At 39.1% G+C, this 27,394-nt stretch overlaps 1 protein-coding gene and 1 pseudogene across 3 annotated transcripts in view; one reads left to right on the top strand and one right to left on the bottom strand.

Annotated features, from left to right (window-relative positions):
* The window catches only part of RPGRIP1 (RPGR interacting protein 1), a 68,670-nt gene that overhangs the window by 9,396 nt on the left and 31,880 nt on the right, over positions 1-27,394 (bottom strand). For 2 of the 3 annotated variants that reach the window (XM_035728289.1, XM_035728291.1), the window contains 5 exons: positions 26,318-26,502; positions 25,838-26,041; positions 23,265-23,403; positions 13,520-13,617; positions 4,399-4,591 (listed from right to left, as the gene is read on the bottom strand). In XM_035728289.1, the coding sequence (XP_035584182.1) occupies positions 4,399-4,591; positions 13,520-13,617; positions 23,265-23,403; positions 25,838-26,041; positions 26,318-26,502 (819 nt within the window). The remainder of the gene's footprint in view (positions 1-4,398; positions 4,592-13,519; positions 13,618-23,264; positions 23,404-25,837; positions 26,042-26,317; positions 26,503-27,394) is intronic. The other variant, XM_035728290.1, reaches the window with a different exon arrangement.
* LOC113910530 lies at positions 24,263-24,826 on the top strand (annotated as a pseudogene).

The following is a 27,394-nucleotide window of genomic DNA, read 5'->3' on the forward strand; positions in this document are numbered from 1 at the left end:
ATAATAAACAAAAAAAGGATTATAACCATGGCAGACTACTTGGTTCTGAAGAATTAATATTTACATATCCATAATAATGGAAACAATTAAGATTGGATTAAATGAAAGTTATGATCCAACTCTATGGGAGGAAGAGAAAATGGGTGTAGTGTAAGAGAAATTTTACATGTCACGATAAGAAGTCAGCAGATAATATCTAAAATTGATGAGTCAGGAAATTGCAACAGAAACATTATTCAGAAACATGGAGTTAAATAACAAGAAATAGCAGAAAAAGTGAAAAGGGGTGTGGTGGACTGAGGAGAATGGGGAGGACGACAGGGAATGATTTGTGGAAAAGGGATGGAAAAAGGGACTGCTCAATTTTAATTAAAAATCTTTCTAGGCCTATTTGATATTTTAAAACCATATGCATAACCCCACTTACATCAATGGACAGATCATCCAAACAGAAAATCAACAAGGAAACAGTGGCTTTGAATGACACATTGGACCAGATGGACTTAACAGATACATTCAGAACACATTCTTTTCAAGTGCACATGGAACAGTCTCCAGAATAGATCACATATTAGGCCACAAAACAAGTCTCAACAAATTCAAAAATATCAGTCATACCATGTATCTTTTCTTTTTTTCTTTTTTATTTATTTATTTGAGAGAGAGAGCACGAGAGGGAAGAGGGTCAGAGGGAGAAGCAGACTCCCCGCTGAGTGGGAAGCCCGACATGGGACTCGATCCCGGGACTCCAGGATCATGACCTGAGCTGAAGACAGTCGCTTAACCAACTGAGCCACCCAGGCTCCCCTCTTTTCTTTTTTTAAAAGATTTATTTATTTTAGAGAGAGAGAGAGTGCACAAGTGGGAGGGGTAGAGGGAGAGGAAGAGAGAAACCCAAGCAAACTCCACACTGAGTGCAGAGCCCGATTCAGGGCTTGATCCCACAACTCCGAGATCATGCCCTGAGCTGAAACCAAGAGTTGGATGCCCAACCAATTGTGCCACCCAGGTGCCCCACCATGTATCTTTTCCGATCACATGCTATGAAACTAGAAATCAACCACAAGAAAAAAATCTGAAGAGAGCACAAATACATGGAAGTTAAATAACATGCTACTAAACGATGAATGGGTCAACCCAGGAATCAAAGAGGAAATAAAAAAAAAAATACATGGGGACAAATGAAAATACAATGGTCCAAAACCTTTGGGATGCAGCAAAGGCTGTTCTAAGAGGGAGGTTTATAAGAATACAATCCTAACTCAAGAAGCAAGAAAAATTAAAAAACAAAAAAACCAACAACCTAACATTATACCTAATGTAACTAAAAAAAGAAGAAGAAACAAAACTCAAACCAGTACAAGGAAGGAAATAATAAAGATTAGAGCAGAAATTAAAGAAAGAGAAACTTTAAAAACCAATAGAACAGATCAATAAAACCAGGAGCTGGTTCTTTGAAAAGATGAACAAAATTGATAAACCTTTAGCTAGACTCATCAAAGTGGGGGGGGCTCAAATAAAATCAGAAATGAAAGAGGAGAAAAAACAACCAACACCACAGAAATACAAAGGATTGTGAGAGATTATTATGAAAAATTATATGCCAACAAATTGGACAACCTAGAAGAAATGGACAAATTCCTAGAAACCAATAACCTTCCAAAACTGATTCAGGAAGAAGTAGAAAATTTGAACAGACTGATTACCAGCAATGAAATTGAATCAGTAACAAAAAAACTCCCAAAGTCCAGGACCAGACGGCTTCATAGGGGAATTCTACCAAACATTTAAAGAAGCGTTAATACCTATTCTTCTCAAACTATTCCAAAAAATAGAAGAGGCAGGAAAACATCAAAATTCCAAACCCAATAAAGACACTACAAGAAAAGAGAACTACAAGGCAGTATCTGTAATGAACATAGATGCAAAAATCCTCAACAAAATATCAGCAAACCAAATTCAACAATACATTAAAAAAATCATCATGATCAAGTGGGATTTATTCCCAGGCTACAAGGGTGTTTCAATATTTATAAATCAATGTGATACAGCCTATCAATAAGAGATCATTTCAATAAATGGAGAAAAAGCATTTGACAAAGTACAATATCCATTCATGATAAAAACCCTTAACAAAGTAGGTTTAAGGGGAACATTCCTCAACATAATAAAGGCCATATGTGAAAAACCCACAGCTAACATCATATTCAACGGTGAAAAACTGAGAGCTTTCCCCCTAAGACCAGGAATAAGACAAGGATATTCACTCTCACTACTTTTATTCAACACAGTACTGGAAGTCCTAGCCACAGCAATCAGATAAGAAAAAGGAATAAAAAGCATCCAGATTGGTAAGGAAGAAGTAAAACTTTCACTATCTGTAGATGTCATGATACTATATATAGAAAACCCTCAAGACTCCATCAAAAAACTATTAGAACTGATAAATGAATTTAGTAAGGTCACAGGATACAAAATCAATATACAAAATCTGTTGCATTTCTTTATTATTATTGTTACTATTTTTATTATTATTAAGTAGGCTCCACACTAGGCTTGAACTCACAATCCTAAGATCAAGACCTGAGCTGAGATGAAGAGTCAGACACTTAACTGACTGAGCCACCCAGGCACCCCTCATTGCATTTCTGTATGCTAATAATGAAGCAACAGAAAAAGAAATTAAGAAAGCAATCCCATTTACAATTGCACCAAAATTAATAAAATACCTAGGAATAAACTTAACCAAGGAGGTGAAAAACTATACTCTGAAAGCTATAAAACAACAATGAAAGAAACTCAAGATGACACAAACAAATGGAAAGATATTCTGTGCTCATTGATTGGAAGAACAAATATTGTTAAAATGTCTATGCTAACCAAAGCAGTCTACAGATTTAATGTAATCCTTACCAAAATACCTACAGCATTCTTCACAGAACTAGAACAAATATTCCTAAAATTTGTATGGAACCACAAAAGACCCCAAATTGGCAAAACGATCTTGAAAAAGAAAAACAAAGCTGGAAGTATCACAATCTCCCAGATTTCAAGATATACCACAAAGCTGTAGTAATCAAAACAGTATTTTTACTGGCACAAAAACAGACACATAGATCAATGGAACAGAACAGAAAACCCAGAAACAAACCTATGATTATATGCCAATTAATTTTTGATAAAGGAGGCAAAAACATGCAACGGGAAAAAGGCAGTCTCTTCAACAAACAATGTTGGGAAAACAGGACAGCTACATGCAAAAGAGTGAGTCTGGACCACTTTCTTACATCATACACAAAAATAAATTCAAAATGGATTAAGGACTTAAATTCAAGACCTGAAACTATCAAAATCCTAGAAGAGAGCACAGGCAGTAATTTCTCGGACATCAGCCAGAGCAACTTCTTTCTAGATATGTCTCCCAAAGCAAGTGAAATAAAAGCAAAAATAGATTATTGGAACTACATCAAAATAAGAAGCTTCTGCACAGTGAAGGAAATAATCAACAAAACTACAAGGCAACCTACTGAATGGAAGATGATATTTGCAAATGACATATCTGGTACAGGGTTAGTATCCAAAATACATAAAGAACTGATACAACACGACATTCAAAAAACAAATAACCTAATTAAAAAATGGGGCAAAAACATGAACATTCTCCAGAGTGGACATACAGATGGCCAACAGACACATGAAAAGATGCTCAAAATCACTCATTATGCAATGCATATGCATACTATATGCATAATTGGCATTAGGCAACGCAAATCAAAACCACAGTGAGATATCACCTCATACCTGTCAGGATGGCTAGCGAACAAGAAGAAGAAACAACAAGTGTTGGCGAGGATGTGGAGAAAAAGGAACCCTCTTGCCTTGTTGGTGGGAACGCAAACTGGTGCAGCCACTGTGGATGGATCTAGAGAGTATAAGACTAAGCGAAATAAGTCAGAGAAAGACAAATACCATATGATTCCACCTATACGTGGAATTTAAGAAACAAAACAAATGAACAAAGGAAAAAGAAGAGACAAACCAAAAAATCGGACTCTTAAGTATAGAGAACAGAGGGTTACTGGAGGGGAGGTGGGCAGGGAGGATGGGGGAAATAGGTGATGGGGATTAAGAGTATGCTCATCATGATGAGCACTGAATAATGTACACGATTGTCGAAGCACTATGTTGTACACCTCCAACTAATATAACACTGTATGTTAACTATACTGGAATTAAAATAAAAAACTTATTTAAAATAATAAAAAACAAAACACATAAGTAAAACCATATGCATCTATCACTTTGATATATAACAAGGTTGCGTCCACCCCATTGGAAGTGAGGGGCAGTTCTGACCCCTCAGACTCCTCTTCCAGCCAAGCACAAGGGATGCCTCACCTTTGCTGAAGTGGAAGTGGATCTCTTCTCCCGCCCTTGGCTTCCTCAGGGACACTGGGGTCTCCGTCTCGGACAAAGGTACATCATAGAACTTGTACTCTACATACACCTGCTTGACATTCTCATCACTCATCACTTCAGCCTCTGGGTAGAAGGCCAGGGAGACAATTTCAATGCACATCTTCTCTGAACCCTGACAAGGAAAATTCTTATTTATCTCCTATAGGTTAGCGATGCTCCAAGTGTTTCTACTCCATCTAATGAACACGTTACTCCCTCAGACAGCAATCGTAGCCATATTCCATCTCATATACCCTTTAAAAAAATTTTTTTTGGTGGGCAGCAAAGCAAAGTTTACTGAGTGACAGCTGATGGCACCAAGCTCCCGAAGAGGGAGGGGACCCTCGAGGGTTGCCCCTATCTCACGCATGCTTGAGAATCAGTTTACCGGTAAAGCCACTGCCCAGAGCTTCCTGTGCCCACGAAGTGCCTGCCATAGAGCAGGCCGCCCAGCAGCCTGCCCCCTCATGGCAACACCTGTCCTTCCAGCCCTGCTTCAGAGTTGCTGCCACAGCCACCGTCCTCTCTTTGGACCGTCCCTGTATCCATTTTTGCATTAGGGACACCAGGGGGAGGGCTGACATCTTTCGAGTTTCAAGACAGAAGCTGAAGGCCAAGTGAAGTCCTCCCCTTCCACAGTGTGGCAACAAGTGCTGTGCTGACGCTAGTAAGGGGTCAGTCTGGGATGGCCCCAACCAGCCATGGTTCTCCCTTGTCACCTGCGGGGACTCTCCCGTGCCCTAGGTTGCCAGGCCAATGCCTTCACTTCTCCAAAGATCTACCCCCACCCCCATCTTTGCTTCTCTTAGGAAGCAGGCGGAGCTCCTAGGCCTTCTCCTAGGAAGCCAGAGGCAGTATTTCTCAACAAATCTACTTCAGAACAACCTGGGTGACTCTTGAAAATAAAGCTACTTGATGTTGCCCTCTCAACAACCCTCACAAACCCTCCTACAATCCCCATCATGAAAACTATTATGTTTTCCAAAATGTGGGTTTTAACACTTACGGGTCAGCTAGGTGGGTTTTGGGTTTCACTAGCATTTTTTTTTTTAATAAAAGAATAAGATAGGCAAGGATAGAATGGAATGGAATAGGACAGAAAATATGAGAGTTCATGGCAAATGGTAAGCCCTGTTTCTTAAAGCTTTTGTTTATATATGATTGTACTGGGCACAATGTAGAAATGTATTTCTTACAGCGACTGTCATTAAAAAAGCATAAAAGCCACTCTTAAATCACACTGCCTAGGATGGCTCCTGACAATCTGTTTAACTTTTATTTTTTTTAATTTTTTAAAAGACTTTATTTATTTGGGATAGGGTGCGTGAGTGCATGAGCAGCGGGTGAGGGGGAATAGAGGTCGAGGGAGAGGGAGAAGCAGGCTCCCCACTGAGCAGGGAGCCCAACGTGGGGCTCGATCCCAGGACCGTGGGATCATGACCTGAGCCGAAGGCAGATGCTTAAGCGACGGAGCTACTCAGGTGCCCCTCTGTTTAACTTTTAAACATTTATGTATATAATTTACACACAGTAAAATACAAAACCTAACATGTACACTTCTGACAAATATATACAAGTGTGTAATCAACTCCCTATTCAAGATACAGAATCATCACCCTAGAAAGTTCTCCAATGCCACTGTTGTAATTTTTTTTTAATTTTTAAAAAGATTTTATGTATTTATTTATTTTGGAGAGAGTGTGTGTGAGCAGGGGGAAGAGCAGAGGGAGAGAGAGGATCTCAGGAAGATTCTCTGCTGAGCACAGAGCCCAACGTGGGCTCAATTTCATGACCCTGACATCATGACCTGAGCCAAAACCAAGATGGCTAACAGACTGAGCCACTCAGACGCCCCTGTTGCAATTATTTTTAAGCTGAGAACCCTATGCCCTATAGTTTCATAAAAACGAAGCAGAACTTCTCAAAGGTGTCTGAGGAATAGGTGTTTTACAAATGAGTGGTTCTGTGATCAAATACATTTTGGAGGGGAACCTGGGTGGCTCAGTGGGTTCAGTGTCTGACTCTTGGTTTTGGCTCAGGTCATGACCTTAGGGTCACAGGATGGAGCCCTGCATTGGGCTCCCTGCTTAGCAGGGACTGAGTGTGCTTGGGATTCTCTCCCTCTCCCTTTGCCCCTCCTCCCACTCGCTCTTTCTCTTGAAAATAAATCAATAAATCTTTAAAAAAATACATTTTGGAAAATCAAGATTAACAAAGTTACCAGCTTTCTCTAACTGGACGTACAGCCTTTAATATGTTAATATGCATCAGGACACTTTTAGAGGATGATACAAAGATAGTTTTTTCCAAACATATTTGACTATACAATCACTTTTGTTTTTTTCCTGGACATGGCTGGGCTTAATTTTCCAAAGAACACACTTTAGGAAACACTGAGGTCTGGAAAAAAAAGAAAAGTGTTCATAGCTATATAAGTACCTGAATGATCTCCAGCAACATCTTACCAAAAAAAAAAAAAAAAAGCCTCCTATGCTTAATGAGGATGAACATTTTTTTTCCCGTAGTTAAAAATGAACAGCCACCGGACCAGTGGGTTTCAAACTATACAACTTGGCCTATGCATATTTATATATGTGTATAAAAAGAAATCACTGAAATAAAAGTCTCCTTAAACAATTTTTAACCTCAATAGGTGTGATGCAAATTATTATTTTGTATTTTATTTTTTCTCAGTTTTTTGTTTGTTTTTAAAAAAGTGCTGGCTGGGACCCCCTATTTTGATTTCATTGTCTAGGGATGTCAACTTGTAGCTGGAAAATATGGCACCCCACCTTATGCTCTATGACACAATAGCCATTAGCCACATGTGCCTACTGAGCACTTGAAATGTAACTAATCTGAATTGGGAGCTGTCAGCATAAAATTCACAGGATTTTGGAGACTTTGCAGGAAAAAAACAAATGTAAGGTGTCTCAACAATTGTTTATATTGATTTCATATTGAAATGATAATACCTTGGATATACTAGGTTAAATAAAATATATTATTAAAATTAACTTTACTTGTTTCTTTACACACTTTTCATGTGGACACTAGGAAATTTTAAATTACTTTGTGTCACATTTTACTTCTGGGGACAGCACCTCCCAGGCTGTCAGCTCCCTGTGTTCTAGGACCACAAGTCGGCCTCACCAGCCCCCATAGTCCCGGCATCTAACGTACCCCTCAGGTGTTTTGTTACTTCTCTATGCCACCTGGATCTAAATTTTTCCAAATTACTTTTGATTCCTTCCCTTACAGACACTCTCATTCCATTAAAGTCAGGAACTGAGAATTCTGGGGGGAAAAGGCCACCATAGGGTGACAGTGGTTATCATTTGGGGGCTGATCATTTGGAGGTATCCATCAAAAGTTCAAGTGCTGGTGCCTGGGTGGCTCAGTTGGTTAAGCGACTGCCTTTGGCTCAGGTCATGATCCTGGAGTCCCTGGATCGAGTCCTGCATCGGGCTCCCTGCTCAGCGGGGAGTCTGCTTCTCCCTCTGACCTTCTTCCCTCTCATGCTCTCTCTACCATTCTCTCTCTCTCTCTCTCAAATAAAAATCTTTAAAAAAAAAAAAGTTCAAGTGCACATTCCTTTTAAAACCAGCAGTTTCACTTCTAGGAATCTATCCCCCAAAAACATTTGCCAAATACACAAAGATACATGTGAACAGAGATGTTCACTGTGACATTATTTTTTTTTTCTTTTTCCAGTTTTATTGTAGTTACCTGGTTGTACAATAACAAAAGTGACAAGGTGTGGTCATCAAACATTTGTTCCTGTCAGGGCTCATTTACAAAGTCTGGCTACGAAGTTTTATTCTTTCTTCCTTTCTTTCCTTCCTTTCCTCCTTCTTCTTCTTCTTCTTCTTCTTTTCTTCTTCTTCTTCTTCTTCTTCTTCTTCTTCTTCTTCTTCTTCTTCTTCTTCTTCTTCTTCTTTCTTCTTCTTTCTTCTTCTTTCTTCTTCTTCTTTTCTTCTTTTCTTCTTCTTCTTCTTCTTCTTCTTCTTCTTCTTCTTCTTCTTCTTCTTCTTTTCTTCTTCTTCTTCTTTTCTTCTTCTTCTTCTTTTCTCCTTCTTCTTCTTCTTCTTCTTCTTCTTCTCCTTCTTCTTCTTCCTTTCTTCTTTTCTTCTCCTTCTCCTTCTTCTCCTTCTTCTCCTTCTCCTTCTCCTTCTTCTTCTTCTTCTTCTTCTTCTTCTTTTTTCTTCTTCTTTCTTCTTCTTCTTCTTCTTCTTCTTCTTTCTTCTTCTTCTTTCTTCTTCTTCTTTTCTTCTTCTTCTTCTTCTTTTCTTCTTCTTCTTCTTCTTCTTCTTCTTCCTTTCTTCTTTTCTTCTCCTTCTCCTTCTTCTCCTTCTTCTCCTTCTCCTTCTTCTTCTTCTTTCTTCTTCTTCTTCTTCTTCTTCTTCTTCTCCTTCTTCTTCTTCTTCCTTTCTTCTTTTCTTCTCCTTCTCCTTCTTCTCCTTCTTCTCCTTCTCCTTCTTCTTCTTCTTCTTCTTCTTTTCTTCTTCTTCTTTTTTTGCCCCCCAGTTTTATTGACCTATAACCATCTCTTGATCTCCAGTACCTCAGATAAACCAAATTCTCTTCTACACCAGGGTCCTTCCATTTGCCAGTTCCTCTGTCTGAGACAATTTCCCTCCATCTCTTACCTTCTCACACTTCAAATTTCAGTTTAAATGTCCCCTTCTCAGAGAAGTATTTCCTTACACCTTACCTAACTCAACCTTTTTAAGATTTTTTTTCTTTTTTCTTTTTTTTTAAGATTTTTTCTTTTTTTTTTTTAAGATTTTACTTTTAAGTCATCTCTACACCCAACGTGGGGATCAAACTCACAACCCCAAGATCAAGAGTCGCACACTCTACCAACTGAGCCAGCCAGGTGCCTCAACCCCTCCCATTACTATTATTCAAATTCTTTTTTTTTTCTTTTTAAGATTTTGAGATAGAGCGAGAGAGCTAGAGAGAGGGAGAGAGAGAGAGTGCGCGAGCGCACAAGCGGGTGGAGAGGCTGAGGGAGAAGCAGGCTCCCCACTGAGCAGGACCCTGGGATCCTGACCTGAGCCAAAGGCAGACGCTTAACTGACTGAGCCACCCAGGCGCCCCTCAAATTATTTTCTTCATAGTATTTAAAGTCAACAAATAATCTTATTTATTTTCTCACTGATTTATATGTTTTCCCTCAGGAGAATGTGGGATTCAAGACGGAAGGAACCAAGACTGTCTTATTCACCATTTTGTGTCCACAGAGCCTGGCAAATACTAAGACAGGTACTCCATAATTACTTGTTAGAAGGAGTTAACAACTCACAGGGCTGCTGTAAGGCTTTAGTGAGTTAACGAATATCAAGTGCATAGCATAGAAGTGCAATCAGCATTGCCCACTGACGTCTGTCTAAATAAAAGGTCACATATTATTTTAACAAAATAATGATCAGCAGTTAAGAGAAATGAACTAGAAAAAGCTAAATTATATCAACTTGGATGGAATCCCAAAATGTTACTGAAGGTAAATGCACATTTCAGAATAGTGTGTACCAAAAAAGAAAAAAAAATGCAAAAAACTATGTGAATGATACCTGGCATCTGCCTGTACATTTTTGTGCAACTGTTTACAAATCTATAATTATTTCAAAATAAGAAGTTTTTAAAAAGAAAAACATGTACTGTTTAATTTCATTCATAAGAATGCAAAAAAAAAAAAAAAAAGGGCGCCTGGGTGGTTCAGTCAGTTGAGCGTCTGCCTTCGGCTCAGGTCATGATCCCAAGGTCCTGGGATCCAGCCCTGTATCAGGTTCCCTGCTCAGCAGGAAGCCTGCTTCTCCCTCTCCCATTCCCCCTGCTTGTGTTCCCTCTCTTGCTGTCTCTCTGTCAAATAATAAATAAAATCTTTAAAAAAAAAGTCTTTAAAAAAAAGAAAGCAAAAAAAAAAAGAGCTCAAGTATCCTTCCCGCACAAGTGGGCGGGGGGGGGGGGGGAGGCTGAGGGAGAAGCAGACTCCCTGCTGAGCAGGGAGCCTGACACAGGGCTCAATCCCAGGACCCTGGGATCATGACCTGAGCCAAAGGCAGACGCTTAACCGACTGAGGCACCCAGGCGCCCCTGGGGTTTTGTTTTTGTTTTTGTTTTTTGATAAATACAGTACAGGGGCACCTGGATGGCTCATTCGGTTAAGTGTCAGACTCTTGATTTCAGCTCAGGTCATGAGCTCAGGGTTGTGGGACTGAGCCCCGCATTGGGCTCTGTGCTCAGCAAGGAGTCTGCTTGTCCCTCTCCCTCTGCTCTGCCCCCTGCTCGCGTGCACATGCGCACACTCTCTCTCAAATAAATAAATAAAACCTTTAAAAAATACGGTATAGTACTATAAATCTTTCTTTTTCTTATGATCTTCTTAATGACATTTTCTTTTCTATAGTTTACTTTATCATAAGAAAACAGTATATAATACATATAACATACAAAATATGTGTTAATTGACAGTTTATGTAATGGGTAAGCATTCTGGTCAACAGTAGGTTGTCAGTAGTTAAGTTTTGGGGAAGTTAAAAGTTATGTGGGGAGGGGTGCCTGGGTGGCTCAGTTGTTAAGTGTCTGCCTTCGGGTCAGGTCATGATCCCAGGGTCCTGGGATCGAGCCCTGCATCGGGCTCCCTGCTCGGTGAGAAGCCTACTTCTCCCTCTCTCACTCCCCCTGCTTGTGTTCCCTCTCTCGCTGCGTCTCTCTGTCAAATAAATAAAATCTAAAAAAAAAAAAAAAGTTACGTGTGGATTCTTAACTGTGCAGGGGGTCATGTCCCTAACCCCCACATTGTTCAAAGGTCAACTATATGTGTTTGTGCTGTGAATTTAATTTGATAATAACACTCAGTTTTTGCTAAGTAAGCTCAGTTTCCTTTTTATTTTTTAAGAGAGTGAGAGAGAGCAAGCGCAAGCAGGGGAGGGGCAGAGGGAAAGGGAGAGAATCTTAAGGAGACTCCACGCTGAGCACAGAGCCTGATGTGGGGTTTGATCTCAAGACCCTGAGATCATGACCTGAGCTGAAACCAGGAGTCGGATTCTTAACTGACTGAGCCACCCAAGCACCCCAGTAAGCTCAGTTTTCATATTTAGTTCTTCAAATAGCACTTTTGGGTCCACAAAGGTTTTCCAGAAAGAGATCTTATTTAGGAGCCTTTAATTCTGAATAATATCTTCAATGTAATGTCTGACTTGTAGTTCAAAAACTTGCTGACCAGCTGACTGCTTTTCAGGTTGATCTGAGAGGTGGCTTGGTTTAGAAACTTTTACTGGAGATCAGCTCTTCTGCTAACTAGCTCTATATCCTGGACACATTAGTTAATCTTCTCCTTTATGATCTCTAAGGTTTTATAGTCCCATTCCAACAGCCTATGGCTCTGATCCATCTTATAAGCATTTCTCAAGATATTAACTATGTAATGGCTAAAGAAAGATACAAGAGATAAAAGTTCAGAAGATATTTGCTATCTTAACTGTTTAAGGCTACTGATTTTGAGTGGTTTCTTCCTACTCCAATATCCTTTAGTTGCCGGCAAATCCTCAGTACAAGTTCTCACTTTCCAGGAAGAGTTTTCTGACCTTTACAAAACAGCAATAATTTCACTTTTCTGAATTCTTACAAACCTTAAGAGTTTCTATCACATAATTTAACCACTTGATTCTAGGTCACACTATACTTACAATGTTTCTAATGAAGTTCATAATCCTCAATCAGATTTCAATCTTTCATTCAGTCACTCATTCAACAAATATTTATTGAGCAACTACAAATGTGTCAGGGAGCATTCTATTGGCTCAAGAGAGAGATTTATTTCCTACCTCACTTATAACCCCACGAGGTTCTAATACAGTGATTGTTAAATGTATCTGCAGATATTTAGTCATATATATATTTGTGTGTGTGTATGTATCCTCAGTTCCACAAGAGATATGAGACTGTAATATTTAATAAATAATTGCAATTTCAGGTTTTATTTTATTATTTTTTAAGGGAAGATTTTACTTATTTATTTGAGAGAGAGAGCACGAGCAGGGGGCGGGGGTGGGGGTAGCAGAGGCAGAGGGAGAAGCAGACTCCCCGCTGAGCAGGGAGCCTGATGTGGGACTCGATCCCAGGACCCTGGGATCATGACCTCAGCTGAAGGTAGACACTTCACCAACTAAGTCACCCAGGCGCCCCAGCAATTTCAGGTTTTAAGGTTAGGTCAAGGGGTGCCTGGGTGGCTCAGTCATTTAAGCGTCTGCCTTAGGCTCAGGTCATGATCCCAGGGTCCTGGGATCCAGCCCTGTATCAGGTTCCCTGCTCAGCAGGAGGCCTGCTTCTCCCTCCCCCACTCCCCCTGCTGCGTTCCCTCTCTCGCTGTGTCTCTGTCAAATAAACAAATGAAATCTAAAGAAAAATAAATAAATAAAGATTAGGTCAAAAACTTCAGAAACTGAATGATCTTTCTGAGCTTTCCCACAAATAATCCTTTCCTCTTTTCTAGCCCCCGCCTCCGAAAGTAAACCTGCTCTCCTTAGGTGGATTGAGGAAATGGGCATCACTCAGGCTGGAGATGAATCACAGTATACAATGAAGGAGGCAGGCAAGGGATCCAAATAAAGGATAGAAGTATTGAAGCAAGTCCTCATTTATACCAGATCAAGAAAGTGATCCTTTCATCAGAGACTGTATCAAGACATTTCCATTCATTCACAATGTAAATTTAACTAAATAACTCCAATTTCCCATCGGGTTCATTAAAACTGGATTATTGGGACCCGTTGGTGGCTCAGTGGGTTGAGCATCTGCCTTCAGCTAGGGTCATGATCCCAGAGTCCTGGGATCGAGTCCCACATCAGACTCCTTGCTCAGCGGGGACCCTGCTTCTTCTGCCTGCCGCTTCCCCTGCGTGTGCTCTCTCTCTCTCTCTCTCTGACAAACAAATAAAATCTTTAAAAGAAATTAAAAAAATAAAACTGGATTATTTTCACCTTTGTGGCCGTTAAGCACAATGTCATTATTTACAACCTTGTCTCACACTCCATGATTACCCTGGTGTACTTACTGCCTTAGGACATTTCAGAGAGACCGGTGTCACTATGTCATCACTATCTGTAGTTTGTGCTTCACTGACTTCAGAAGACTGTTCACAGGATTCTTTATCTGCAGGACAAAAGGCTGCAGTTACAGAACTATTTCCAAGCACCCTATTTAACCCAGTACCTACATCTTCAATCTATTATCTGGCCACTAGTTTTGAGTACCTAGGTTTTGGCTTCATTTACTGAGAATCAAATCCTCTTTTTCAAAGATTGACTTATTCAGAAGCTTGCCACATAAGGAGTTCAGCCCCACCTCGGGCTCCCTGCTCAGCTTTCTCCCTCTCCTTCCGCCCCTCCCCCTGTGCTCATGCATGTGCATTCGTGCTCTCTCTCAAATGAAATCTTTAAAAAAATAAAGTAGTTGACTTTATCAATATTTTCTTTATGACTAGTACATTTTGTTTTTTATTTAAGACATCTTTCCTTATTCTGAATGATGAATAATGCTGCTATGAGGATTTGGTACACGTCTTTGGGTGATCACATGTTTCCAGCTCTCTTGGATAGATACTTAAAGGAAATGCTGGATTGTAAACTATATGTTTAACGTTTTAAGAAACAGCCAAATGTTTTTCAAAGTAGTTGTACTCGGCGCCTGGGTGGCTCAGTTGGTTAAGCGACTGCCTTCGGCTCAGGTCATGATCCTGGAGTCCCGGGATCGAGTCCCACATTGGGCTCCCCGCTCAGCGGGGAGTCTGCTTCTCCCTCTGACCCGCTTCCCTCTCGTGCTCTCTCTCTCTCTAATAAATAAATAAAATCTTTAAAAACAAAAACAAAAACAGAAAAACAAAGTAGTTGTACCGTTTTACATTCCCACCAGTAATGTATGAGGTTCCGATTTTTCTACAACTTCACTAATACTTGGTACAATCAACCTCTAGAATATATAAATTCTAGCTGGTGTGTACTGGTATCTCATTGCGATATTATTTTGCATTTTCCTAATGGCTAATGCTGTTGAGCATCTTTTTGTATGCTTATTAACCATTTGTGTATGCTCTTTAGTGAATGTCTACTCAAATCTATTGACCATTTTATTTATTTTTTATTTTTTTATTTATTTAGCACATGGGCTAAACTCACGACCCTGAGATCAAGACCTGAGCTAAGATCAAGAGCCAGATGCTTAACTGACTGAGCCACCTAGGTGCCCCTCTATTGGCCATTTTATTTTTATTTTTTTGAAGATTTTATTTATTTATTTTGACAGAGAGAGAGAGCAAGAGAGGGAACACAAGCAGGGGGAGAGAGAAAGAGAGAGAGGGAGAAGCAGGCCTCCTGCTGAGCAGGTAGCCTGATGCGGGGCTCGATCCCAGGACCCTGGGATCATGACCTGAGCCAAAGGCAGCTGCTTAATGACCGAGCCACCCAGGCGCCCCTCTATTGACCATTTTATTTATTTTTTCTCTTTTAATTTCCTATATGATTTTTTTATTATGTTATGTTAATCACCATACATTACATCATTAGTTCTTGATGTACTGTTCCATGATTCATTGTTTGCGTATAACACCCCGTGCTCCATGAAGAACGTGCCCTCTTTAATACCCATCACCAGGCTAACCCATCCTCTCACCCCCCCGCTATTGACCATTTTAAATTTAGTTGTCTTTTTATTGAGTTACAAGAATTCCTTGCAGATTATGGATACAAGTCCTTTAACATAAATGTGATTTGCAAATATTTTCTCCTTATCTGTAGCTGATCTTTTCATTGTCTTAATGGTATCCTTTGAAGAGCATGCATTTTTTATTTTGCTGAAGTCCAATATACCAATTTTTAATTTTATGGATCATGCTTCTGATGTCATATCTAAGAAATCTTTGTCTAATAAGGTCAAATAGCTTATTATCCTACATTTTCTTTTAGAAATGCTATAGTTTTGGTTCTAATATTTAGATTTATGATATATTTTGGTTAATTTTTGTGTGTGATGTGAAGTAGTGGTCTAAGTTTTTTTTCCCCCTCTATGTGGATATCCAATTGTCCTAGTACCATTTATGGAAAGATTAAATATTGAATTGTCCTGGGACCTTTGTGGAAAATCAATTGACCATAAATGTAAAAGTTTATTTCTGGTTTCACAATTCTATTCCACTGATCTGTATCTTTATGCTAATACCACATTGTCTGAATTACTCTATATTTATAGTAAGTTTTAAAATCAGGTAGTGTAAAAATTTCAACTTTGTTCCTTTACAAACTTGTTTTGGTCATTCTAAATTCTTTGCACTTCTATATAAATCTAGGGGAGAACTGCCATCTTAACAATTATGAGTGGTCGAATCCATAAACATGGTACATTTCTTCATTTATTTTAAACTTCTTTAATTTCTCTCAGGAACTTTTGTAGTTTTCTGTATATAGGTTCTGCATTTCTTTTGTTAAATTTATTCCTAAATATTTTATTCTTTTGGAATGATATTGTTTTTTTATTTCACTTTAGAGTGTGCATTGATACTATATGGAAATATAATTGATTTTAGTATCTTGATTTATATCCTACAATGTTGTTCACTTTCTTTTAGTTTTTAAAAACATTTTGTGGATTTCTTATGATTTTGTAAATACAAAATCATATACAAAATCATGTCAATTGCAAATAAAGGTAGCACTACTTCTTTCTTTCTAACTGGTATGACTTTAATTTCTTTTTCTTGCCTTATTACATGATTGAAATCTCTACTACAATGTTCAAACAGAGTAGTGAAAGCAGACATCCATTCTTTGTTCTCAATCTTAAGGGAAAAGCATTCCGTCTTTTACCACATGGTAGGATGTTAGCTACAGGTTTTATTATTCTTTATTAGTTTGAAGCAATTTCCTTCTACTAGTTTGGTGAGAGTTCTTATCAAGAATGGGAGTTGGGAGGCACCTGGGTGGCTCAGTCAGTTGAGCCACCAACTCTTGGTTCTGGCTCAGGTCATGACCTTGGGGTCATGGGATTGAGCCCCATATTGGGCTCTGCCCTCAGGGCAGTCTGCTTGAGATTCTCTCTCTTCCTCTCCTTCTGCCCTTCCCCCTGCTCACACTCTTTTTCTAAATAAATAAATTTTAAAAAATCTAAAACAAAACAAAAAAAGAATAGGAGTTGGATTTTTTTAAATGCTTTTTTCTCTATTGAGATGATCATAAAGCTTTCATTCTATTAATACAGTGTATTAAATCAATTTTCTGCTGTTAAACTAAATTTGCATTCCAGGAATAAATCTCAATTGATCATGGTGAGCAACCTTATATTTTATATTTTGCTGGATTGGTCTGCTAATATTTCATTTAGGATATTGCATCTATGTTCATGTTGAATAGTGGTCTATAGTTGTCTTTTTTTTTTTTTTTTATGTCTTAGGCTTGCTTTGGTATCAAGACAATACCACTTTATAACCAAATCGGTTAGAAAGCTTCCCTTGCTCTACTATTCTCCGAGACTATGAAAGATCAGCATTTTTTCTTCCTTAAATATTGACAGAATTCATCAGTGAAGTTATCTGGAACTGGACTTTTTTATTTGGGAAGATTTAAAATGACTAATTCTTGTCTATACTTTTTATATGTCAATACTGATCTTCTATTTCTTCTTGAGTCAGTTCTGGTAATTTGTATCTTTCTAGGAATTTGTCTTTTCCATCTAAGTTGCATAAAGTTTTGTAACCCTTTTAATTGTAGAGTCTGTAGTGGCCTTGCAGTCATTCTTGATTTTGCTAACTTGTGTCTTTGCTCTTTTTTTTTTAATTGATCAGCAGGCCAATTATCAATTAATTGCTTCTCAGCTCAAAATAAAAACTTCATCATCTGCTCTGCAATGATAGAGTTGGACCCTGTAAATATTTCTTCTTTGCCATCTGAACCATGTTCAGTTTTGTCAGTAGAGAGCAGGAAAGGATCACTGGAGGAGGAAAAGGCTTCTCTTCCTGTTTCCAATGTGCAGGCTGACTCCTGCAGAAGAGAAGGACTCTGTAGACCAGGCTCCTACAACAGGCTTCTGCAACTCAGTACCTGGCTCCAGCAACTCACAGTTTCCTGCAGAACACATTTCTAGCAGCACATGGTTTCTTTTTTTTTTTTTTTTAAAGATTTTATTTATTTATTTGAGAGAGAGAATGAGAGATAGAGAGCACAAGAGGGAAGAGGGTCAGAGGGAGAAGCAGATTCCCTGCTGAGCAGGGAGCCCAATGCGGGACTCGATCCCGGGACTCCAGGATCATGACCTGAGCCGAAGGCAGTCGCTTAACCAACTGAGCCACCCAGGCACCCACAGCACATGGTTTCTGCAACATCCAATTCTAGCAGTTTCCAGGGGCCTGTAGTATATGGCACCTCCCTGTGGGCAGTTCCTCTGGTATACCCTCCCCCTCCCCCACCCCCCAGCCAAAGTAGCTTTGCACCGAAATGCCACTGGCATGGTACTTCTCTGAATGGTTTGCTTGCAATGTTCCAGAGGTCAACTTCACAGTTTCTTGGAGTTCTGATGTACGGGCACAGCAAACTTCTGTGCCATTTAATAAAACATGACTTCACTCCTTCCAGTGAGGTCTGGATTTCCGCCCTGAAAGGGGTTGTCTACCAGACCTATTTCTTCTTTGGGTACTCTGTCTCAGCCCTGGGGATTAATGGATGCTCTTTAAGTCTGCTTTTCCTGTATTTTTAGAGTTCTTTTTACTTCTTACTAGCCAGTCCTCACCCACCCCCACCCAGTTCAGTCTCCTGTTACGGTTAATAACTCTTTAAACTTCTCCTGTTCAAATTACTAAGCAATTTCTGGTTGGATCTTAATTAGTATAGTCATTCTAGATAAAGGCTTATCAAGTTTTCTTTGTTGTTTTGCTTTGTTTTTAAGGCTATCAAGTTTGTTGAGATCTTTTCAAAGTTGGCTTCACTGATTTTCTCATTCCTTTTCTGTTTCATTGATTTCTGCTCTGATCTTTATTATTTCTTTCTTTGGGTTTGATTTTTCTTGCAGAGGTTGTCACTGGAGAACGTCACCTCACAGTAAACTGTGGCAAAAGCTCTCTTCAGCTTTAGTCATCAACCAGAGGCTGGCACACCTGTTCTTCACAAAGAATGCTCTATAGGACGGCAGCATGAAACTTCTGTGTGAGGGCTTGAGTCACTATAAGCTACATACTCTGGTGCTAGGATGCTGCCACATTAACCAGTGATGGCTGCAATCATCTATCAAAGTGACTCCAACACAAATCAAGCTAATACACTTGTATCTGGGACTGACACACATAGGAATTACTGTAGTTCTTTGTAAGGTTCTGAAGAAACCACTGGGTAACCTGAGATGTGTGTGGTTATGGGGATGTGCCATCACTTCTTTCAGTTGTGTAGAACTCTCGACTGCCCTCAGCAGCAACAGAACCTGATCACACTGGACCTGGACGAGAATTCCTTGGTGGTATAGTAGACGCTGTGTGAAGCCTTGAAACTTCAAAATTGCCCCCTCTGGATGCAAGATAGGTGAATCTAATGCTCAAATCCAGAAGCTTCTGAAAGTCATCAAAGAAAGCAATCCACAACTAACTAATGAGGGTAACAACTGAGAACCCAGAAAAAATAGCCCTTCTTCTCATGATTTCATTTTCTGAATGCCTATGTGAATTACTTCTTTATCACTTTAAACACTGCTTCTGTCTCCCTTCTTTCTCTTCTTCTACATTTAATTAAGTGTAGCTTAGATCTCCTCGTTTTATCCTTTTTCTCTCTTTTTTTTCTGTAGAGTCATTCATTCTACAATAAAGTAAGGAGAGAGTGAACTTTCTATGCGCTTTTTCAGTGATGTTAGTTGCTGGGCCAGATGTTATTTTAGCCTTGGTTTTGCCCCCAGCTTACGTAAAACATGTACAAGTCACTTAAGCTTGTTCCGGATGAAATGTCTGTATCTCCAGAAGAGAAGTAGAGGTGAAAAGATTCATGAGAAAAGAAAACAATAACAACAACAATTGGACATTTGTTCTCTCACAGTTCTGGAGGCCAGAAGTCAAAAATCAAAGTATTGGGAAGTCTATGCTCACTCCAAAGGCTCTAGGGGACAATCTGCCTTTTCCTTTTTTTCCTTGTCTTTTCCAGCTTCTGGTGGCTCCAGGCATTCTTTGGCTTGTGGCCACATCACTCCAAACTCTGCCTCTATGGTTACATTGCCTCCTTTTCTGCATGTGTCTCTCTGTGTGTCTACTCAGATAATCCAGGATGATTTCTACATCTCAAGATCTTTAGCTTAGTTACATCTGCAAAAAAATCTTTTTTTCAAGTAAGGTAACATTTACAAATTCTGGGGTTTAGAATATGGACATAACTTTTTGCGGGCTACTGTTGAACCCACTACATTATTTAATTTTAAACCCCACAGCTGATATTTTTGCTTTATACAGTCATTTCAACTAACTCATATTCTTTGCTTTTCATTCCTTGTTGCATCTTTGTGTTTCCTTCTGGGATAAGTGTCCTTCAGCCTAAAGAAGAACCTTAAAATGTGGCTTGGAAGCAAATTCTCCATTTTGATTTATCTTTAAATGTCTATTCTGTTTTCATTCTGGAAGAATATTTTTGTTGTGTAGAGAATTCTTTGTTGGCAGTTAATTATTTTCTTTCGGCATACTGAAGGTATCTTGCCATTAATTTCTGGCTATAGTTGTAGCTATTGACAAGTCGGTTATCCATCTTACCAATGGACCCATGGATATCTTTTTCTTTTATTTCTTTTTTATTTAAAAAAAATTTTTAAGTAGGCTCTACACCCAGTGTGGAGGTGGAGCCCAACACAGGGCTTGAACTCATGGCCCTGAGATCAAGACCTGAGCTGAGATCAAGAGTTGGATGCTTAACTGACTGAACCACCCAGGTGCCCCTATTGTTTTCTTTTAGATGAATGCTTTTAATATTTTCTATTTGATTTTACTTTCTGCATCTTGATTCTGATATGTTTAGATCTGAAATTTTTAATTTAAATTTTAATATTTTTAACTAATCCCTACATCCAGCATGAGGCTTGAACCCACAACTCTGAGATTAAGAATCACATGCTCCACCAACTGAGCCAGCCAGGCACCCCTATATCTGGATTTTTTTTAAGTTATCCTACTTTCATTGAATTTCATTTTATTGAAACTTCTTTTTAAAGATTTTATTTATTTATCTGACAGAGAGAGAGAGAGAGCACGCACAAGCAGGGGGAGCAGCAGAGGGAGAAGGAGAAGCAGGCTCTCCGCTGAGCAAGGAGCCTGATGTGGCACTTGATCCCAGGACCCTGGGACCATGACCTGAGCCGAAGGCGGTCACTCAACCAACTGAGCCACCAAGGCACCCATTTTATTGAATCTTAATATCTTCTATTATTTATAGAAAAATCCAAGGCATTATCACTTTAAATATTGCCTCTGCCCCCTTCTTTCTCTTCTACATTTAATTATATGTAGTTTGACCTCTTCATTTTATCCTTTATATCTTTCTTCTCCTCTTTTATATTTTCCATCTTGTTGTCTCTCCTTGCTTTATTCTGAATATTTTTAACAATTCTCACTTCAGTTGTATCTAATCTGTTTTTGACCCATTTTTCCTTTGATAAATTTCTGTATTGAACAGTTCTTTAATTTCTATTGATTCACTCCCAAATTTGCAATGTATTTTGTAAAGACTTTGTGATTCAGTCAGAAAGCCCATAAATGAGTGCCAAAATTATCAAGTGAAATTTGATGAGGAACAAGATATTTATATAGTCTCAAAATATCTTCTAATAGATTACTTAATAATTATAAAGGCAAAAATGATAACTTTTGAAAAAACCTGGCAGATGCTTTCCTAACCAAGTGATAAAAGTTAACATCACCAATAATGGGACAAACTGACATCATGTACCTCCTAATGTGATGCAGTGAGGAGGATACAATATCACTTTTGTGGTATTCCCATAAAAAAATTCATAACCTGGGGGCGCCTGGGTGGCTCAGTCGGTTAAGCGGCTGCCTTCAGCTCAGGTCATCATCCCAGGGTCCTGGGATCGAGCCCCGCATCGGGCTCCCTGCTCGGCGGGGAGCCTGCTTCTCCCTCTCCCTCTGCCTGCCTCTCTGCCTACTTGTCCTCTCTCTGTATCTCTCTGCCAAATAAATAAATAAAATCTTTAAAAAAAAAAAATTCATAACCTGAATCTAATTACAAAGAAACATCAGATGAACCAAAATTGAGGAACACTCTACAGAACAGCTCACCTATACTCTTCAAAAATGTCAACTGTCAGGAAAGACGAAGATGAGGAACTCTTCCAGATTAAAGGAAACTAAAGAGACATGACCAAATGCAATGTATGATTCTGGATTAGATAAGGGGACAAAAGACTTCTTTTTTTTTTAAGATTTTATTTTTTATTTGAGAGAGAGAGAATGAGAGATAGAGAGCATGAGAGGGAAGAGGGTCAGAGGGAGAAGCAGACTCCGTGCTGAGCAGGGAGCCCGATGTGGGACTCGATCCCGGGACTCCAGGATCATGACCTGAGCCGAAGGCAGTCGCTTAACCAACTGAGCCACCCAGGTGCCCGGACAAAAGACTTCTAATAATGGACATTATTGAGACAACCAGCGAATTCTGAGACTCAACTGGACATTAGGTACTATGTATCCATGATAAGTTTGCAAACTTGGTAACTTGACTGTGGTCATATAATTTTCTTTTCCTTACTGAAATATATAGCAGTAATGGGGCATGAAATGTACAACTTGTTCTCAAATGCTTCAGAATAAATGATAAAGCAGAAAGTGGGAAAATGCTAAAAGTTGGTGAATTTGTGTGAACTGGTGTGTAGATGAATTTCTCTGTCCTAGTCATGCAGTTCTTATATAAGTTTGAAATTATTTTAAGACAAAACATTTTTTAAAACTTATGATCTCAATTTTTCTCATAGCTCCAGTTCTTTGTTGACATTTTAAAATTCAGCTATATCTCCATGAAGCTAGTAAGCACAGCTGTTACACAGGCTGTGTCGGATAATTCCGGTGTCTGGAGTCCTGGTGGGCACTGGGTCAGCCCTTGTCTCTCCAGCCCTGCAAGTGCCCAAAGCACAGTGCTACCTCTCAGGACATAAGAGACTCAGAATGCTGCTGCCTTCTGGGTCCTGGACCAAAGTGGCCAGTTCTGCCCAGGGTAGACATCTTCCTATGCTAGGCATACCCCAGATTCAGACTGCATCCTGTTTCCCCACCCCAAAATTCCACCAAAAGCATGATTCTGTCTCTCCACCGCTAGCAATGTCTCAAACTAGCAATGTCTCAGGGCTGAAGCAGTTCCAGCTCACTTCTCTGAGCTTCAATCATCTTCCTGATCGAGGCTAGGTAATTCTTCCCTCTCTTATGGACTATCTAATGCTTTTAAGAAACAAAAAAGCTTTGCCTTAATTAAAAAAATTTGGATCAACATCCCAAATAAGCCAATCACACTCCTTCTCCTATTTCTTTGTAACTTTAATTCACAAGATATACTTGCTAGGTAACTAAACTGGCAAGCTAACAAGTTTTAAATACATAGAAAGTTACTTTGAGAATTCCAGCCTTGGTTGGCCTAACCGGCACACTTGTAACATAAAACTAAGTCTAGGGTCTTCAGTACTCATTTTCCATGAAAAGTTTAGCAATGCAAGATGAAAAAAAAAGTAAACAACTGACTTGATAAAATAATCTAATGATTAAACAGAAAATTAGATTTTAAAAAAGACAATACCATTTACAGGATTTAGGGCTTCTTTCTGCATCACTGCTGAGTGCGATGATGTTATTTCCTCTTCCATTTGCTGATCTTTTAAACCGTCATCGCTGGAGCTCTTAAGCCCTGAGAACTTCCATTCAGTGTAGCTCATCTGCTTCAGAATAAGGACAACAAATATAACTACAGTTGGCCCTTGAACAACATGGGGGTTGGGGACACCAAAAATCTGCATATAACTTCTGGACCCCACCCCAAACTGAACTACTAATAACCTACTATTGACCAGAAACCTTACCAATAACATAAACAGTTGATTAACGCATTCTGTATATGTATTATATACTATATTCTTACAATAAAGGAAGCTAGAGCAAAGAAAATATTAAGAAAACCATAAGGATTATCAGCAATAGCCAAACTATGGAAAGAGCCCAAATGTTCATTGACTGATGAATGGATAAAGAAGAGGTGGTGTGTGTGTGTGTGTGTGTGTGTGTGTGTGTGTGTGTGTGTGTGTGTGTGTGTGTAAAATGGAATATTACTCAGCCTTCAAAAAGAATGAAGTCTTGCCATTTGCCACAGTGTAGATGGAGCTAGAGCATATTATGCTAAATGAAGTCAGTCAGAGAAAGACAAATACCATATGATTTCACTCATATGAGGAATTTAAGAAACAAAAAGATGAACATATGGGAAGGAAAAAAAAAAGAGAGGGAAGGAAACCATAAGAGACTCTTGATGATAGAGAACAAACAATAGAGAAACAATGAGGGTTGATGGAGGGAAGGGAGTGTGATGGGTGACGGGTACTAAGAAGGTCACTTGTGGTGATGAGTACTTGGTGTTACATGTAAGTGATGAATCACTAAATTCTACTCCTGAAACCGATATTACACTATAACTAACTAGAATTTAAATAAAAATTTGGAAAAAAAAAAAAAGAGTAGAGTGAGCTCCAGAGGTGTCTGGAAGAATTCTAGTGTTTGTTGCAGTAACCTTATCAGACCACCAAGATGGCGATGCAAGTGGCCAAGAGGAGTAACATTTGACTTCCACCTGAAGTAAATCGGATTTTACATATAAGAAATTTGCCATACAAAATCACAGCTGAAGAAATGTATGATATATTTGGTAAATATCGACCTATTCGTCAAATCTGAGTGGGGAACACACCCAAAACTAGAGAAACAGCTTATGTGGTCTGTGAAGACATCTTTGATGCCAAGAAGGTACGTGATCATATTTCAGGATTCAATGTTTGTAACAGACACCTGGTGGCTTTGTACTATAATGTCAACAGGGCATTTCAGAAGGTGGACACAGGGACGCCTGGGTGGCTCAGTCGGTTAAGTGGCTGCCTTTGGCCCGGGTCATGATCCCAGGGTCCTGGGATCGAGTCCCACATCGGGCTCCTTGCTCAGCAGGGAGCCCGCTTCTCCCTTTCTCTCCCTCTGCTTGTGCTCTCTCTGTCAAATAAATAAAATCTTAAAAAAAAAAAAGAAGATGGACACAAAAAAGAAGAGCAATTGAAGCTTCACAAGGAGAAATATGGCATCAACACATAGCCACCAAAATAAAGGTTTTCTGCATTTTCATTTTAGACTAAAACCCATAAATGACCATCATCACCCTTCTTTTTAATTAATGCTGAATGTTTTAATTTCTTATTCAAGATTCAAAAGGACCTGCTTGAAACTTTGACACATGTTAGAATATGTTATGGGAATAAACTTACAACTTTTTGTAAAAAAAAATTAGGAAAAAAAATCATAAGGAAGTGAAAATATATTCATAATACTATATTTATTGAAAAAAACCCTCATGTAGGGGCACCTGGGTGGCTCAGTCATTAAGCATCTGCCTTCGGCTCGGGTCATGATCCCAGGATCCTGGGATTGAGCCCCGCATCGGACTCCCTGCTCTGCGGGAGGCCTGCTTCTCCCTCTCCCACTCCCCCTGCTTGTGTTCCCGCTCTCGCTGTGTCTCTGTCAAAAAAATAAATAAAATCTTAAAAAACAACAACAACAACAAAAAAACCCTCATGTATAAGTGGACCTATGTAGCTCAAATCCATGTTGTTCAAAGATCAACTGTATATATATTATATAATTATAATAATTTCATAAAATTAATAATTATATATTAATGTAATTATCCAATACAATATACATGATTATAACATAATCATATTATTTAATCTTGTGATAATATATATTTACAATCTCATATATTTTTAGGTGCTACATTGTAACTTTAGTTTCCTATGAAGAAAAGACAGTATAAAGCATGTAGTAGGTGTCCAATAAATATTTGCTCTTTAACTTATTTTGACTACAGTTGAGGTAGACTGGTAAAATTCTCAGTATAAATTGCAGAGTCCATAAGCTGTTGAATTAAATTACATTGAAATTAAGTGAACAGTTCAGAGTTTTATTAAACTACCTGTGTTTGAGGAAACACATGTTGGCCACAAAAAAAAAAAAAAACATGATTATTGCTGATCTTGGGTGTCTGCTTCTACCTGAGAATAATATATCTGGGGACCCTACAACCCATATTTTAACTCTGCAGGGTTTCTAAGGCCTTACTTGTAGTATATTTCCGGTTAAGATGTTATGACTAAGATATTCCATTCTGTTCTTCCCTTGGATGCCTGTTCTTTTGCCATGTTTTCTTCTCGAGTAGCTTGCAACCTGATGTTCCCTTTCCTTTCTTTCTCCTACCTGTGGAGGTTTTCGCTTAGCTTGATACCGGCCAGCTTCAATGGGAATCTCAGCAAGTGCCATCTGGTCCTAAATAGAAGGATCAGAGACAGCCTTACAAGATGAGAGTTTAACAGCCTAGCATGAGACTTCATGCTTCTCCTGCCACAGAGCTGAGAGATGCCATCTCTCTCTCCTCCCAACAATAAAACCCAGGGTTTTGCTTCCTCGGTAGGCTCACAGCACTACGAGGGATGCAGAATAAGTTTGCCGAACACGTGACATTCACAGGAGGCATTTCTTATACTACAATTTTAATACTGTTTTCCTCAACTATGCTCCACAGGATTGGTGGAGATCTGCTACCTGGGGAGAAAAAGAAGCCTTTTCCTTTTCAGATGAAATCTCTAAACTGTCTTTGGTGTCCTTCTCCTCAGGCTGAGCTTCTGGTTTCAGGAAGCTCTCTGGGGGTAGGTAGAAAGACTTCCAATCCAGTTTCGCCTCAACAAATCCACTGGGGTTCCCCGCAGGGTCAGTGAGGTTAAAAGCACCTGAGAGACAAACAGACATTAATAAGATCTGATCACATTAAGTAGGCAAGAATTTACCAGAGCCTCATCTCTTCCCCGATTTTGAATTTTACCATATTTTGTTTGTCATTAATTAACATCCATTACATAAGCATAATGATAACACACTCAGGAGTAACATAAAATAGCGTGAATATTAATATTCACTTAGAATATTCGTGGGGGAAGATGGGTACCTCCAGGTTTCAGGAAGGGATAGTCAAAAGACGTATGGAAAGATACACCTTGCTTGTCATCAGTCACCCAGCTAATAAACATGCATTATTATTATTACCTAATGCTTGCTAAGCCTTAGGTAGACCGAAGAAACCATTATCTACACTCAAGTGGTCCCTATTTCTAAAATAACAAAAGCCAAGAAAACTTCAGCAAAATTGCTTTTTCTAAATGCCAGACTTCTGATTTGTAACACTGATTAATTTAACAGATGGCCCATATTGCCTCTTCTTTTTGGCAAAGAATGAGTTGTGAGAAAAGTGTCGGCTTTTTTTTTTTTTTTTTTTAGCTCTTGTGGTATCAGAAGGAGGGAGGCCTCACACACTTTCTGGAACATCCAGAAGCTTGTTAAACATAGTTGGTACTGGCTAGACCCAACCATACTTGGTAATGAGAGCACAGACACCCCTGCCTCACCCTCCCAATACCGGAACCAGAGAGTTGACCCTTCCTAAGTTCACATCAGTTCCATATTGGGGAAAAAAAGATCCAAGAAATTTGCCTTTGTCATGATGTGGCATGAAAGTCTAACTTGTGCTTAGAAGAAGCAAGAAAATTATGGGAGAGTATTAAGGACACAGCTTATAGTCTGTATCTAGTCATGTGCTAAGAAACAATAGGCCGGGGCACCTGGGTA

This window comes from Zalophus californianus, chromosome 6 (assembly GCF_009762305.2).
Source record: "Zalophus californianus isolate mZalCal1 chromosome 6, mZalCal1.pri.v2, whole genome shotgun sequence".
Taxonomy (NCBI): domain Eukaryota; kingdom Metazoa; phylum Chordata; class Mammalia; order Carnivora; family Otariidae; genus Zalophus; species Zalophus californianus.